The sequence below is a fragment of the Choloepus didactylus genome, chromosome 1, assembly GCF_015220235.1.
Source record: "Choloepus didactylus isolate mChoDid1 chromosome 1, mChoDid1.pri, whole genome shotgun sequence".
Classification (NCBI taxonomy): Eukaryota; Metazoa; Chordata; class Mammalia; order Pilosa; family Megalonychidae; genus Choloepus; species Choloepus didactylus.
The window spans coordinates 209,343,418-209,359,051 of NC_051307.1; the positions used below are offsets into that span (position 1 = coordinate 209,343,418).

At 39.2% G+C, this 15,634-nt stretch overlaps 1 protein-coding gene across 8 annotated transcripts in view; it reads right to left on the minus strand.

Annotated features, from left to right (window-relative positions):
- The window catches only part of ERC2 (ELKS/RAB6-interacting/CAST family member 2), a 1,046,379-nt gene that overhangs the window by 487,852 nt on the left and 542,893 nt on the right, over positions 1 to 15,634 (minus strand). For all 8 annotated transcript variants that reach the window (XR_005210796.1, XR_005210797.1, XM_037798515.1 and 5 more), the window contains one exon: positions 14,043 to 14,236. Coding sequence is in view for 6 of the 8 variants with exons in the window: in XM_037798515.1 (XP_037654443.1) it covers positions 14,043 to 14,236 (194 nt within the window). In the remaining 2 variants the exon portion in view is untranslated. The remainder of the gene's footprint in view (positions 1 to 14,042; positions 14,237 to 15,634) is intronic.

The window sequence follows — 15,634 nt, forward strand, 5'->3', positions numbered from 1 at the left end:
TAAAACTGAGATCACAGACAAATTGATAATTTGCCTAATACATAAAAGGCTCCTACAAATAAATAAGAAAATGGCTAACAAATGAATATGGCAATGTATAAACATATTTTGAGAGGCCGAATAAGATAAAAGCAAATCAAAACTATCCTTATCCATGTTTCATCTATCATGTTGACAAGGATCTAAAAGTTTGAAAAGCACACTGTATTGGCAGGGCTCTGGGAAAAGAGGCACTCTTGCACCATTTGGGTATGGGACTGTAAATGACTTATTCTCTGTAGAGGACGATGTGGTGAAGCCCAGAAAAATTAGAAATGCATATACCCTTTGTCCTAGCAATTCCATACCTAGGAATATATCCTACAGGTATCTTCATATGCATATAAAGTTAAGTCTATTCAAGAGTTATTAATTATTGCACTCGGTATGAGTGGAAAAGACTTGAAACAACATAAACATTGTCCAGGAAGATCGGTACAATGGAATAATGTACAAAGGAAAAACAAATGAAAAAGATTTTATGTACAGATTTGGACAGATCTCAAATATATTTTAACAAAGAAAATATCTGGTGCAGAACAGTGTGTATTATATATCACTCACGTGAATACCTGCTTCTCTCTCTCATTACACTATTTTTGGGGAGGCATCTCTATAGCCCTGGTTATGCCACCGGGCCTCGTACAAAGCAGACACACAATTGCTATGAGTTGACTGAGAATGAGTAAAGGAACAGAAGAAATACATGGATGAAGAACACACTTAGGTACCTGGCCATCCTCTAAGCTCAACATCAGGTTCCACTATACACAGATGCAGAAATGCATTAGTTTAACCCTGGCTTCAATTTCCAGCAAAATCTATAATATGTCCTTGGATATGACAAAGATGCACCGAATGAATTCATTTATACATGTATATATATAAAGTTTGCTTTTCAATAAGCATGAGATGAATTTTCTAGGTTCAGTTCTTCAGAAGAATGATGTTGTTTTCACCTTTTCCCTCAAAGTCTTCCAATGCCTTAAGGAAAGTTTAGAGTCTTCATTCTAGCAACTGGGTTTTCTACAACTAGAAAAGCAATGGAACCTGCCTCGACAGGATCATCTCCCACCTTTCCGTCGCGTGAACCCCCCACTCCTGCTGTTACTGCCAACAGTAAAACCTCAATCTGAACCATAAGCACAGCCACCAGGACCATCTCCACTTTCTGAACATCCGCTATGTGCCGGGACCATGTATCTCCATTTTACAGACACAGAAATAGGTTTAAAGATGTGAGGGACCTTGTCCAAGAGGCCATAGCAATGATTACGATGATGTCCCTTGAGATACAGTTTATTTTCTACATTTAATGTTGTGCCAATAAGTAAAAGTTTGAATAACCTGCACTAAGAGTGACATATTAATACAAAGTAATAACAGGTTGGGTATAGATGATACATGTAAAATCCAAGAGCAATGCTCCTTTATCTGCACAGGAATTCCTAAAAAGCCCCTGCTTTGTGTGTGTAGGTGGCGGAAGAGCCCCCACACTCAGCGAGGCGATAGGACACCTCTCTGCCAATTACCCAGTGAGTGTTTCTCACCAAGGTCCATTCGTCGCAGGTTATCAGAAGATTCTCCAGCTATTCATTATTATAACCAACTCATTCTCTCCACGGTGACTATCTGCGAGCCACATATCATGCTGTTCTTGGAACCATCAAACTGACATACGATTAAATAGCAGAGGGCTCTGAAGTTAAATTTAAAACCACCCTCTTACACTTCAATTCACACATCCCATTGCGAGGCTCCCAGCCACGGGAATATTTCAGTTGACCAACACCAAAGGCTAATGAGAAACTATTCCGTTACTTCATGTTTCCATCTGAGAAAAGTGGCGGATATGTTCTGAAAACTGTTGACAAGGATTTTCCCATGACCTGAAGTAATTTTTTGCAAAGGAATTCTCTGCATGAAATTCTTCCCCTACCCCACTTCACCGTGGCACAAGAGTTGCTAGGCTCATCCTTGTGTCCTTCTGAAAATTATCTACAGGGTCACACAAGAAATAGTACGTTTCTTCAAAACACTATGAGAGTTAACATCACACACTTTTCAACTCTCATTGAGAAACAATTGAAAGAGATAAATTAGCATACATGCAGCTCTGTAGATGCCAGTATGAATCGTGCTTATATTAACCATGTTAGAACTTTCTCTAAAAAACTGGAAAAGAAAGTCCATCTCCCAGCTAGAGTTAAAACTGTTCTTGGCCAGAAAAAGGAGCCAGGGAAACTCTTCAAGGGAAAATTTGTTTCCATTCCCAATTCTACTCTATAGTTTCTAGAATTAAAGTTTTGCTACAAAAGTAATTCTACAGACACAGTGCTCCTAGTTTTCATATTGATTTAGTTTAATATTATAAATTATTTTCATCTATTTGGCATTCACTGAATTTAGAGTAAAAGAGCAGCAAATACAAAAATCATCACAATTCCCTACAAAGAAAATTTCCAAAGTCTTTGTTAGATATAACAGTCATGTATTTTCTTCAGGAAAAAGAAACACACACACACAGTACCCACTAGCTTTTAAATAGGTTCACCCAAAAGGAAGAATTAGCACAAATGTGACATTATCCAAGCACCTTTACCCAATAAGGAAGAAAGTTTCAGTCATTAGATGGTTACGTTTCTCTGGTATTGTGGGTAATGAAGTGATAGAATTCACATTTCATAAGAAAAGCCATATAAAGGAAATAAGATATTATTTTCCTTGAAAGTGATTTATAATAATACTGAAACTATTTTTTAAAAATTCCTTCCCCTTCTCAACATTTACAGAAAAGGCTAATGTATCTTGAGAGATTTACTATTTGCTTATATTCATCCATATGGTGGGACCAGGCAAAAGCCGTGAGTAGGGGAGAAAGAAGGAAGAGAAAAGTTTTGAAAAAAAAGTAGAAATGTATGGTTAACTCTCATTTCGTATTTCTTATTTGGGGTCATGACTTATTAGACCTACTTAGGACTATCTCTTGATTTTTGTTGTTGTTGTTGTTTTAACAGACTTGTCAGTTGAAAATGGTTTTACCCATCCCCAAGGAACCTCAGAAATATACTGCACTGTAAAACATTTTTACTGAAATGCAGATTGTGTTCTTTTAACCTTCCTCACCATTCTAAAGGGTATGGATAAAGCACCAGAGCAGCAACTCAAGCAAAAGCTAACACGTAAAAATAATATGGCACCTGGAGCCCTAGGTCTACAAATTGGAGCCGGCTCAGCAAAATGTCAGCCACGGCCAAAACCTTCACCAAGACCTGGATAGGAAAGGGGCAAGCACCAACCCCTGGCTACACCTCAAAGGGTCACAGCCATTTCTAAACATAGAACCCACTTTATGTTTGCAGGAGCTATAAATCACGGAAAACAACTTTTTTCCATCCCCAATAAAATATTTGCACCCAAAGCAAAATCAGCCCATTTCTGGCTTTCTACCAGTTCTGCTTGGGCATAAAATTTTCTGACACTTCACCAGGAATGTCAGCCTTCATATAAGGCAGTTTTAAAGAGGAAAATGATTTTCTGACCTGTGGATAACCCCCCCCAACCCCCAACAGGAAAAGGATAAAACAAACAAAACACCAAAAAAACTGGTTTTTCCAGTTATCAGTATAAATGGGACAAACTATTTTTCTTAGTGGCCAAATCCTTCCTCATAGGAAGTGCTGGTCTTTGAATTCAGTGAGGGGAGGGATCATGTCTGTTTTACTATATCCCCCAAACCCAGCACAGTCCTGGGCATGGGGAAGGATGTCCATGAATAGGGGAGGAGGGGAAAAGGAGGGGGGAAGGAGGAAGACAGGAAGGAGGGAGGAAGAAGAAGAAAGAAGAAGGGAGGGAGAGACTGAAGGACGGAGGGAGAGAGGAGGGGGAGAGGGAGGATGTGTTAAAGGGAGGGAAGATTAAAGGTAGTAAAGGAAATGCGAGAAGTTCAGAAGCATACATCTTTTCCCCTCTCCTTCTAGTAGTGTCTTTATGTTTCTTAAACTTTTGAACATCCAGCTTGATGGAAACCCAGTTGTATCATTTAGGGCTTCCTATCTGGAGCTAGATCTGTCACTCAGCGCAGTGGACTCAGCCTCCTGACAGAGCCCACCAGCAGCTCTCCAGGGTAACCAAGCAGAGGGGAAGGAGGAGCAAGAAGAAGCCAATGGAAGTTCCTTTCTTCAACAGCCCATTATTCAACAACATTCAAGAGCATGGCCACTATTTTCAGTGCATGGCACAGCACCAGGACGAGCTGCAGATGGATCCAGTCCCCCAGACGATCTGTTAGCAGACATGGCACACAGATGAACTGCCCTGATGTGAGGGAGGGTGTGACACAGGCCAGGGGAGAGGGTCCAATAAAGCTCTGAGGAGATTAAGGGAGGGAGATACTGCTTCTATCTCAGGGGCTCCAGAACATCCTGTGGAAGAGCTAGCCCTTGAGCTGGCCCTGGAGGAGCAGGATTTGTACTTGAGGAACTGGGAAGAGGTGGCTGGGGGAGGCACGAATCTCAGAGGGAAAGGAGGGAGGCTGCCTGCAGAGGAAACAGGACGGAACTTCCAAAGTGCTTCACGGAATATGTTATGTGGACAACTGTATTTTAGAAACCATGGGCTGAATATAATTGCACAGGTCTCCTTACCGCTGGCCTTCTCGAGCCTTTACTATGCTAATGAAGCAGAAGCAGTAAAAGATCAGGATTTTGCAGGAGGTTCGGGGAAGGACCAACTCCTTCACTTACTAGCTGTATTAATTTAAGTGAAATATTTAACTTCCATGAACTTACGTTTCCTCTTCTCTAAAATGGAAGAAATGACAGCCTCAACCTCAAGCAGTTGTTATGAGAAGTAAATACTACAAAAAAAGTGGTTAATTTGGTGCTGGCACTTAGTTCATGTTCAATTGCTATTTCTATTATTATGATAACCAATGTGTATTGTGAACATAAAAAAGAAGGTAATATGCAGCATTTCTTAAACTGGTAAGTTTTTCATCAGCTGTTCTTTAGAAATGCTGGGCCAGAACGTCGTGGTCGACCTCAAAGGCAGTAGGTGCTCACTGTGGGGGGAATGGGATGAAGAACTGTCCTCAGCACAGAGTAAACTGCAAGACAGCTAGGGGATGCTCTGGGCAAGGTGTTTTCTATCATTTCTTTGGGCAACTGGCCTCTGAGGCCTAGGAGGGGTGACTTCATCTTTTGTTGGAAGAATGAGGGATTGAGAGTCACCTGTTCAGCTTGGGGGAAACTTCACAAAGAGCTTACTCTGGTAGAAGTGTTTGAAGTGACTGCGACAATGAGCTCACGCCTGCTGCCAGGCACCAGCCCTCATCTGAGCCTGCTTGCTGGGGAGATGCATGTGGCCTGTCACCCACAGCCTGGTGTTGGACATGTGATGCCCACGTGCAGGGAGGAGCCCAGGAGACCCGCTCTGAAGCTGGCTCCCTCTTCTCTAGGAGGACACACTGAGGCCTGAACAAGGAAGCAACCGACCCCAGATCCAAAGCAAGTCAGAGGCTGGGAGAGCCAAGGAGAAGCCCCAATGCTTCTGGTTTCACGTGGTAGATTTTCAGGCAGGATTTTGAACTGAATCTCAAAGAACACTTTTTCTTTTTTTCTTTCTTTTTTTTTTTTTTTAATTGCTGAATCCATTTATCTAGATAACCTCATCTGCCATAAGTCAGACGCTAATCTCACAAATGGTTCTAGAAATGAGCAAATTTCACACACACCCTCCTATTATGCCTCTCCGGTTTCCCACTGGTTTGTGTGTAAAAGGATTCGAGGCAGAAGTAGAGTTTACTGGAATGGGGGACTCGACAGATTTAGAATATGACATTTGCATTTTACCAAACCCTATATTTAATAATGTCTGCCCATATGAACTTAAGCATGAGAATGTACATAGCGTTTGAAAAGGAAATGAAGCCATCTAAAAATGTACTTGGTGGGGAGAACTTCCCAGAAGTCCACAGCCCATACAAATTACCCAAGAGTTAGTGAAGTTTTCAAACTTCAGATTAGAGGTGGAGAAGCATAGGGCAGAACACAAACTTTTACAGAAAGAAAAAACAAATTATTTTTAAAAAATATATCTCTATACACACATATCTATGTATATACATGTATGTATAGATACATGTATCTCAACTGCGAGCCATATATAGAAAGCATACAGGTCAAAATTCCTGCATTCAATTCAATTGTTATATTTCATTTTATTTTAAGTGGTAAACCTGGAAGTGGTTGGAAGAAGCACAGTTAATTCTGGAAACTTGTCAAAGTTCAAGAAAGCTTCCAGGACTCTGCAGATTTTTTTGCTTCCAGGAAAGCAGGACTGCCTAATTCCTCCTACACTAAAAATACAACCAGAGGCTATTCACAAGAATCATACATTTTCTCCATCACGTTCATTTGAGGCAGTAGGTTCAATGCTATTAGAACCTTGATTTGACCCCTACGGCTCACCCCAGCTAGATTCGGCATGTGCATGATACGAATCAGGATGCCCTCCCTCTTGTCCAGAGAACCCCTTTTTACTCACCACCTCTCCCAGTCAAAACTCAACACCTTTATCTCCTTAGAGTCAGGGTTCATGTCCATTCACCATGAAATGGGGAAAAAAACAAACACCACCTACCAACTAACACAGTTCCTGACACATAAAAGACACAGCACGATGCCTGTGGATGCCAAGCCAAAAGCCAGAGGTGTGAGAGAGGGAAAGGGGTCCCTGGTCTCAGAGCCTTCAACATAACAAGGTACAGATTAGGGGTGGAGAAGGGAAAGCAAAAGGAGAAAGAGAACAAAAAAGACAGGCAGGAAGAAAAGCTTAAAGCTTCATTAAATCGAATGATCCAAAACCTGGAGGAAAGGTTTGGATGCCCCGTGGCTGAAGCCCCCAGCCCATGAGAGGATGTCTATGTCTGAGTACATAGATGCTCCCAATTTAGCCTACTCTAGAAGGTGAATTAGCAGCCATTCGTTCTTTGTGGAGAGTTCTTTAGGGTGATGCTTTTAATCTCTGACTAGGCCTGTATTTGGGGAAATATTGAGAATGAGTGCTTCCTTCAGTGTGATGACGTTCTAGGCAGTACCTGTGGAACACCCAGTGTGTGGTGATGGGAGTAGCAGAGACGTTGTTTCATTTTCAAGAACTATGAGCCACGGGGATGGGGAGCTGGCAGTGGGACAAAATTGACATGTGGGCGGCAGGCCTAATTTTGAAATTATTTGCTGTTGGCATAGATGCATTGTTCCGGTAGTTTGGGGATGGGCAGTGGGCAGAATAAGACTTTGCATAGTTCCATAATGGGAAGAAAATAGCATGGCTTGCCTCTCAAATGATCCTCTGCATTGGCTATCAATTTAATTTGAGACTTTTTGAAGTCTAAGTAGGCCTAAGTCATACAATGGGCATCCTTTAGTAAAAAACCCATTAAACGCACTGACTGATACAGAAATCACTAGACACAAATGTATATTATTGGAAATAAAAGTCTTCCTTGACATAAAGAAGAACAAATTATCAACTTGGGCCTCCTACCTTTGGGGAATCAAGCCTGGGGTGCATTTTCAAACAAAATGTCCATTTCATTTCTTAACACTGGGGTTCACATAGTCAGCACTGAATCTATTTTTACAATTTGGCTCCATATACTATGCCCTAGGTAATTAAAGTATGTCTTATGACTAATAAAAATGAAGTTAAAAAGTTAAAACCAAAACAATGACAGGAAATAACATGTGTGTACAATATGTTACTAACACACCAATAATTTTCAAAAGTGACTTTTAAAATAGTATTACGAATCTTTCAAAACACAGTGATTTATTAAGCGAAAAATCTGAATGGTTTGAGCTATTAAATTTAGCTTTTAAGTTGCTGCGTCACAGGCAAATCTTTTGTTCTCCGAGGTTAAATTTAGCACCCTGCATTTTGTTTTTTCCACAGCCCCATGTTTCATCATCATCTGTCAATCCCAAACTTCTCAGGAGAAATGCATCGGGAGTTATCACGATGACTTTGCTTACTTGATTTTTTAATACAGAAATAGAATTCATCAAATAATCCAACACTGATTTATTTCCAGCTCCCTTTTTCCCCCCCATTCCTATACAGCCTAATCATAAAATAAACCATTCCTAGGCATGAGATGAAATGGGAAAAGAAAATGTGGTGACCAGAGGAAAACCATTTCAGAAATATGTTTGTTAAACAAGTGTAGGCAATAAATTGAGCTTAGGAGGGAAAGGTGGTTAGAAGAAAAACTGAAAGTACTGACCTGAAAGTCAAGCTGATTGGAGCAAGGGTGAAAGCAGCAAATTTGGAGGATAAGCAGAAAGGAAAAGGAATAGCAAAAGAGAATAAAAGGAAGGAAACGCATTAGTGTTAAACATACAGCCAACAGATGTTATATTAGCAGGTTTTATAACCAAACGAAGGACAATAAAGCAATTTTTATCTGATATTACCCCCAAAAGCCCTAGGCACACATGGTAAGTTGTCCTATTGAATATTACACATAAGCAACTACTATCTGCTCTTCTGTGCATAATCACAGTAAGCACTGATGTGAACCAGAGGTGAGCTCCAACGGTCCAATGAAAGAATTTGGCCTTTCTTGGAAGAATATTTATAGAGTAAGTTCCTATCTGTGTGCATATAAAATTTTATTACTTAATAAACTGAAATGGAAATTACTAAGGTATTAGATCTGGCAGCAAGCACTAATGTCAGAAAGATTTTATTTGAACCAGTAAGTTGGATTGTTATCCTATGCAATATTTTTCCTTCATCCCTGAAAACCAAACATAGTTGAGCAATTTGGCTTCCTGTTCAAAGATTTCCATTTTATATGCTCACAGAGAGCTGCACCTAGCAATGATCAAAGACACCATGATGAGGGATTTGGGGGAGGTGCCGTCTGCCCATCAGCCTCCCAAAGAGGACAGAGTAACTTCCAAAGCTGAGAGTAATTTTTTTCAGTTGTAAAAATGAGGTTCCTACTTCGTCACTGAAAATATCCAGATGCTTGATAAGTTATTTGTACAAAATTATCTAGCATGCCCTTCCAATTAGTCAAAACAATGAAGTTTCTAATGCCAAGCAAAAAATAAGTCAATAAAGAAAAAGGAAAAAAAAAAAGTCATGATCATTTCTGAGGCTACTACAGGAGAGCACATAATAAATATTCAATTCCTGTACTAACTTATCAAATGTCCTTTAAAAAAATTATGTGGCTAACAGCAATCCACTCAGTGGGGTCCTGCCATTCCATGCTATTAAAAAAGTAGTTTTAAGCATTTAACACAGGAAGAAGAAATAAAGCAAAACAAATTCTCAGGATGAATCTTAAACTAGAACATTTCAAATGAGAACTATAATGTTAACTATAATGATAAGAATCAAAGAGAAAATTCAAGATTAAACATGTGGTGAAAGAGTTGGTTTGATAATTCCTTGTATTTGAAATCCCCGTGCAGATTGTTCTATGCAGTGAATGCACAACTGACCAAAAACAAGAGTTAGATCAAGCCATGGACACTGTGGGGACTTCAGCAACATGGCCCCAGCTGCTGTTTCAAATCCTTCTGGATCAGAGGTCATTAAACTGAGGTCCATGGTCAAGCCCTAGGGAATCTTTAACTGAAATAGCAAGCAAACATTTAATGTTGAGTTGCCTCTTTCCATCAAATTCTCAAAGGGGTCCATGATGTCTATGAACCTCTCCAAATGACATCCTTGACCTGTCCCCCCAAAAGATTGCTAGATATGGTGTAAAACCATCTGTTACTTGTTTTAAAGAAATTTAAATACATTAACAAACATAAGTGGAAATTACTTAGTGAGAAGAGTTTATATCAAAACAAATAGAACTGGTTTCAAGTTTCTTCCAAGTATCATAAATACAACATATTATCATAAAAGAACCTTAAGTTTACATTTGAAAAGAGTTCTGAAAGGCATCAAAGAAATTATGTCAGCACATTATTGAACAAATTGAAAAGGAAAAATAATAGTCTGTTTTTCAACCTTAGATAAAGTACTTTTAGGCATTTAAAATGATTTCTCAATGTCCAAACATCTGGTGGCATTAGTCCCTGATGCAGATAATTAAGTGGTACCTTGTTTCCCATTTTGATGTTATGTTGTTGAGTAGAACCCCCAGGGACCCACTCTGTGATTGAGAGCCCGATTTGGGCATCTGCTGTACTCTAGACAAATACCGACAAAAGCCCTAACATAGTTAAGATAAATACATGCAAGGTCACTAAACTGATTCTTCTCCATGGGTGAGAAGTGAGAAATCCAGTGGCATTAGGCCATACTTAACAGACTGCGTTAATCTCTCACTCCACTAAGGCACCAAAGTATTAATTTTGATACTCAAAATAAAACTAGAGACCTTGATGGATACTGGTGCAGCAGCACCACATACTTCACCACCCCAAATGTTTAATTACTACGGAATGAAGTAAGATTGCTATGATTATGATTAAAATATAGGTTTATTAAGCTTAAAACACTATTTGGTCTTTGTCACCTGGCATAATTGAGCACCGTACTGTGCATTTAGCTATTTGGTTGTATAGCATAGCACACATGATATCTGGCACTGGTGATCAAATAAAGACTACAGCTTGATTTGAACCAACTCTCAGGGGCCTGCACAAGGCCCACCACCCACCTTGCAGTAAAGTCCCCGGGAGCAGCCTCTGGTCCAAGGCAGAAGCTCCCTGCTGTGTCAGGGCATCAAGTGCAAGAGTTGACAGGCTCACCTGCATATGTGGACCATACTGGAGTAATATGCACTTTGAAAAGCAAAATCCTTAATGGCTGATGAAAAGCATCACTCACATGGAATTTAAGAGCTAAACGCATCCATGTAAGTGCCGGACCTGGTCTCTCTGGAATGCATACATTGTGGAGAAAATCAAAATGGGGGAGATTAACAGAACAGAAAGCAAACAAACACCCTCAGAGACAGAAGTTGGCCAGGGTCAGTGTCCTGGGGTTATTCCTAACCCTTTTGTTGCCTACGACGGAATTCTGGAATATTTTAGAATGCTAGCTGGTTTAAAAAAAAAGTTGTTGTTTTTTCACTCTGGTAAATCACACTACAGACCAGAGACCACAAATTTATTTCAAGTTCAACTTTTTGGTTTTCAAATCACAAGCTTAATTGCAAACACTCCTCTGTATCTTCAAAATGGAGATATATGTCACATTGCTAAGAAATCTTTAAGTTCCCAACATTATGAGCCATGAATTTTGTAGGTTAAGCCAACAAATGGAGATACTTCCCAACCTGAAAAAGGCTGCTTGACAACTCAAGGAAGATGTTATGGTGGGAAACACACACACAGCCAAGCAATCAAGGCTTCAGAAAGGCAGCCAAGGCTGAGCCCTCCTTTTCCTAAGAAACTTCCCCTCTTAATCTCCACCTCAATCCCCTCCCTCAGGAGTCCACGCTGGGGCTGGCCCTCAGATATTACCCAGACTGGTTTCTGCTCCTGGACCCAAGATACAGGCAGGCAAAGAACTGGGTCAGAGTCAAATCCCACCACACGTTTTACGAGTTACAGTGCCTGGGAGGCATCAGCTTTAAGGAAAGGCAGAGGCAGAGATAAAGAAAATGTGCAGAAAGTACAGAAAGATAAATGGCTGTAAAATCACTGCTGTATTAATGTATTCCATACTGAGGAAATAAAAATGTGAGTATTCTTGATGATTTAATGGCATCCAGCTAAGTCTTGTTTGTCCCACTAGACAATTATGCTATTTATATGCAAATATTTATAGTAGCTGATCCTGATTTTCAATGAGGAAGTCCAGGGAAAGCAGGTTTAATGCAGGAAAAAGCCTTCTACATGTGGGGAACACCACTTTCCTCATGAGAGCTAATAAACGGGAGGTAGATCTCTGATGGCCCAGCAGCACCGTCTGCTCAGTGAGGGCTCTCCACAGGCTGCAGGGCTGCTTAGTGCTACTGCACTAGCTTCTTCCTTCTGGCCTTTGCTTGGAAAAGCTTCTTCTCAGCAGTGCATTTGGGCAAGGCACAAGCTCAGCTGTCAGACCTGGGTCTAAATCCCAACTTTGACTCTTACTAGCTCTACAACCTTGAGGAAATTTCTTAATCTGTATAAGTTATAACTTTTTCATCTATAAAATGGGGCTAATATTAGGTTTTGTGTAATACAGTTGTGTGTAAGATTAAATGGTATATAGTATTGTGGGTCAAGGGTAGCTGGTACACTATAAGTATAAAATATATGTAGCTCATTATTATGATGATAATTACTATTCTTTATATTATCAGTATTATTATCTAGGGCATTCTCTGTGTGGCTCACTGCTTAGAGCAATGGACTAAGAGTCAGGAAGTCCATGTGATAGTATTCTTTCCAACCATGGCACCAATCCTGAGAAGGTCATTCAACTCTGCAGTGTCTCAGTTTTCTCACCAATAAAAGAGACATGATCATACTTGCCATGTAATCTCACATCAGCTTTCTAAGAAAAATTTTGGTCCTGAAATATAGCTCCAAAGTAGCCACATAGATACATCTAAAATTAACAGTTTTCCCAGCTTTTTAAGAAATGGCAGACTGGCAGAACTACCCACATTTTAAAATTAAAATCAGTTCTTTCAATTTTAATTCGTACAGCTATCTCAGAAAAAAAAAAAAAAGTCCCTGACTTAATTGTTAACTTAAATGAACAAAAATGAGATTATGATCAAACCAATGTTAAGACTTTTAAAAGAAATATTGATTTGGGTTTGAATGTATTTAATACATTATACTATATAATCAAATATAAAATTTGAAAATGTTGCTAAAATTTTTTTGGGAATTAGCTTATTAGTTTAATATAGCACTGATGAATATTGAGAATGTATTTGTTCTAGCATTCGACTGTCGATAATGATATACCCACCCCCGTCTTACACAGGGACCTGGTGTTTGCAAAGCATGATACATTTTAATAGGTTGTTAGAGATTCACTTTTGACAAGATGCAAGGCATGTAGCTCACATAAAGCAGAGGCAAAATGTGAACTGAGGTCTTTCTATCATTAAAGCCTATGATCTTTCTACAAGACCATAGAGAAATATTCTGTATATGTCTTAAAGTCCTTTAGGGCCTCACAAGTGGCTCAGACAGAGCTGGCAAACATTCCCTGATTTATTCAAAATGTGCTGATGTCTTCCACATGGAACCTAGGAAAGACAAATTCTGCCTTATTGCTGAACCAATAGGAAATCCTTGGAGGTTATGGAGTTACGTAAGATTATTTAGAAAGTTCTTTTTTATATCAAATATAGGAAAGGGCATTGATAGAAAGCTTATTTTTAGAGTCTATACTATACATAAACACAGTATGGACTTGATTTATCTGAAAATCTTAATACTCTGGACCCTGATATAACCCTCTTTGTGTTTAGACAGGATTTGCTATCAAGTAGGGCTGCTCCAGCATATTTATCTACCAAATGCTATAAAGGCCTCTTGAAAGATGAATCCCAAGGATGAATTGACTGTGGTGTGCCAAAAGACATCCAAAGGATAGGAGTTCCCTTTTCTTTTTTTAATGGAGAATTTCCTATTATGTTCTTCCATATTTTATGCCCATAACAAACCTATATGAAAAATGTTTGTCTTTGCTGAAAAAGAACTGAGATTTCAGGTATTCAAAGCCCTAATTTCTTATCCACTTTGCTGACACAAATGCCAAATCATGGATATCACCCAAGAAAGCTGAACGTTATTTTCTTACACACTGAAGAGGTATATAAGCCCTCAAAAGATAAACCGATTGCCTGCTGAGCATCCCACAGAAACACAACATCATCCTTAACAGGCCACATTCCTCATGTGTAACTTGTTGCAACTTGAAGTACGAACATCTATCCCAAGTCCACCATGATCTGAGATGGGGTACCAAGCGATCAATGTTCACTCACTGCTGACAATTCACATGTCTGTAAAATTTACCTCTCAAGTTCCGCAATCTTCTTGTCCTTGTCATTCTTTTCATTTTCCACTTCCTTGAGGATCTCCAGCAGCCGGTCGACTTCCGCTTGGGCCTTGCCACACTCATCACGGTAATAAGATGCTTCTTTATCAAGCTGTTTTATTCGGTCTGCAAACTCGGGGTTCATCCTGGAGTCATCTTCAATATTATGGGCCTTCAACATTACATTTTTAAAGAATATAGTTAAGACAACAATTTAGACCAACAGATAGTATAGTCACCAATGGCCCAGCAATTAACTCTGGAGATAAAAAGGATAACAACAACCAAGAATTATGGGTATACTGTCAGTTAGAAAGCAAAATGGAAAAATCATGTATCATATTTACCATAGAATGATGTTGATTTTAAATTATATTGTAGTTCTACAAGAGAATTTCTTTTATGGTTAATATTCTGTACCATTCTTTTCCATTAAATGTTGCTACCATTGTGCTTTTTTTCCCCTTCCAAAAAGGGGGGGGGGGGGAGGGCTGGGATGTCTTTATTTCTAGTCACTTGGCAAGCAGAACTGAGACAATTCAAATCCTCACAGTGTAGAAGGTGATTCATACCAAATGCTTCCATTTCCAATGCAGACAAAACAATAGTAAGTTATTTTCCAAGAACATCGTGGGCATATGTAGAGCCAGATAACATATAGGAGCCTGGTTTACTGATCTTTACACATTTTATCCCACTGCAAAATTTCAGCAGAAGATGTAATTTGGAAGGAAGACTTGGAAGTGAGGAAGAGCTTTTCAGCTAACAGTCATACCCATGAATTCTTGTTCTCTTGATTAAATTTGACCTGAACCAGGAGAATGAGCTAATTCATGAACAAGCACACAGACGAGAATCCGCATACACATGCATGGGTGGGTGGCAGCTTTACACACGAGAACTGACACAGGCAACAACACAGCAACAACACTGCAGAATAATTTGCAGCCAAAGTATTTGTGGTTTTGTGTGTGTGTAAATGTGTTATGACTTTTTTTCCCCAAAATAAACTTTTGGCTGAAATATTCCCAGACAGATGGAAATAACACTGCACTGCAATGTTTTGCCTACCCCTTGTTTCCCATTATTCCTAATTGATTTCTTCAAAGAGCAGGCAGGGAAAAAACAAGTAGTTTAACAACAGTGCACATTCAACACAGAAAGTTCAGAGAAGTCATATATATATATATATCTCTCTCCAAAATCCATGTGTGGAATAATAAAACATTAACAATTTATTAGTACTTAAGTTGTTCTGCTGTCTTGCTATGTAGAGCAGATAGTTATTGTATTTTTATATAATTTTTTTTTTTAATATCAGGGAAAAAACAAGGCAAGCAAGCTACAGCTACTGTTGGGTCAAATGAATCATGCATGGTTATAAAAATTAATACTAATACTGCTGTTAGAAGGCTGACAGTCTTTGCAATGATTTAGTAGAAAAAAATTCAAAAATTAGTATAAAAATAAATTTCTTACAGCAAAATAATCATTTTTAAAATTAATAATTTTGCATGTAACATATTATTTAAGCATGAGGATAGAAGGAGAATAATTTGCTTTCATGTTC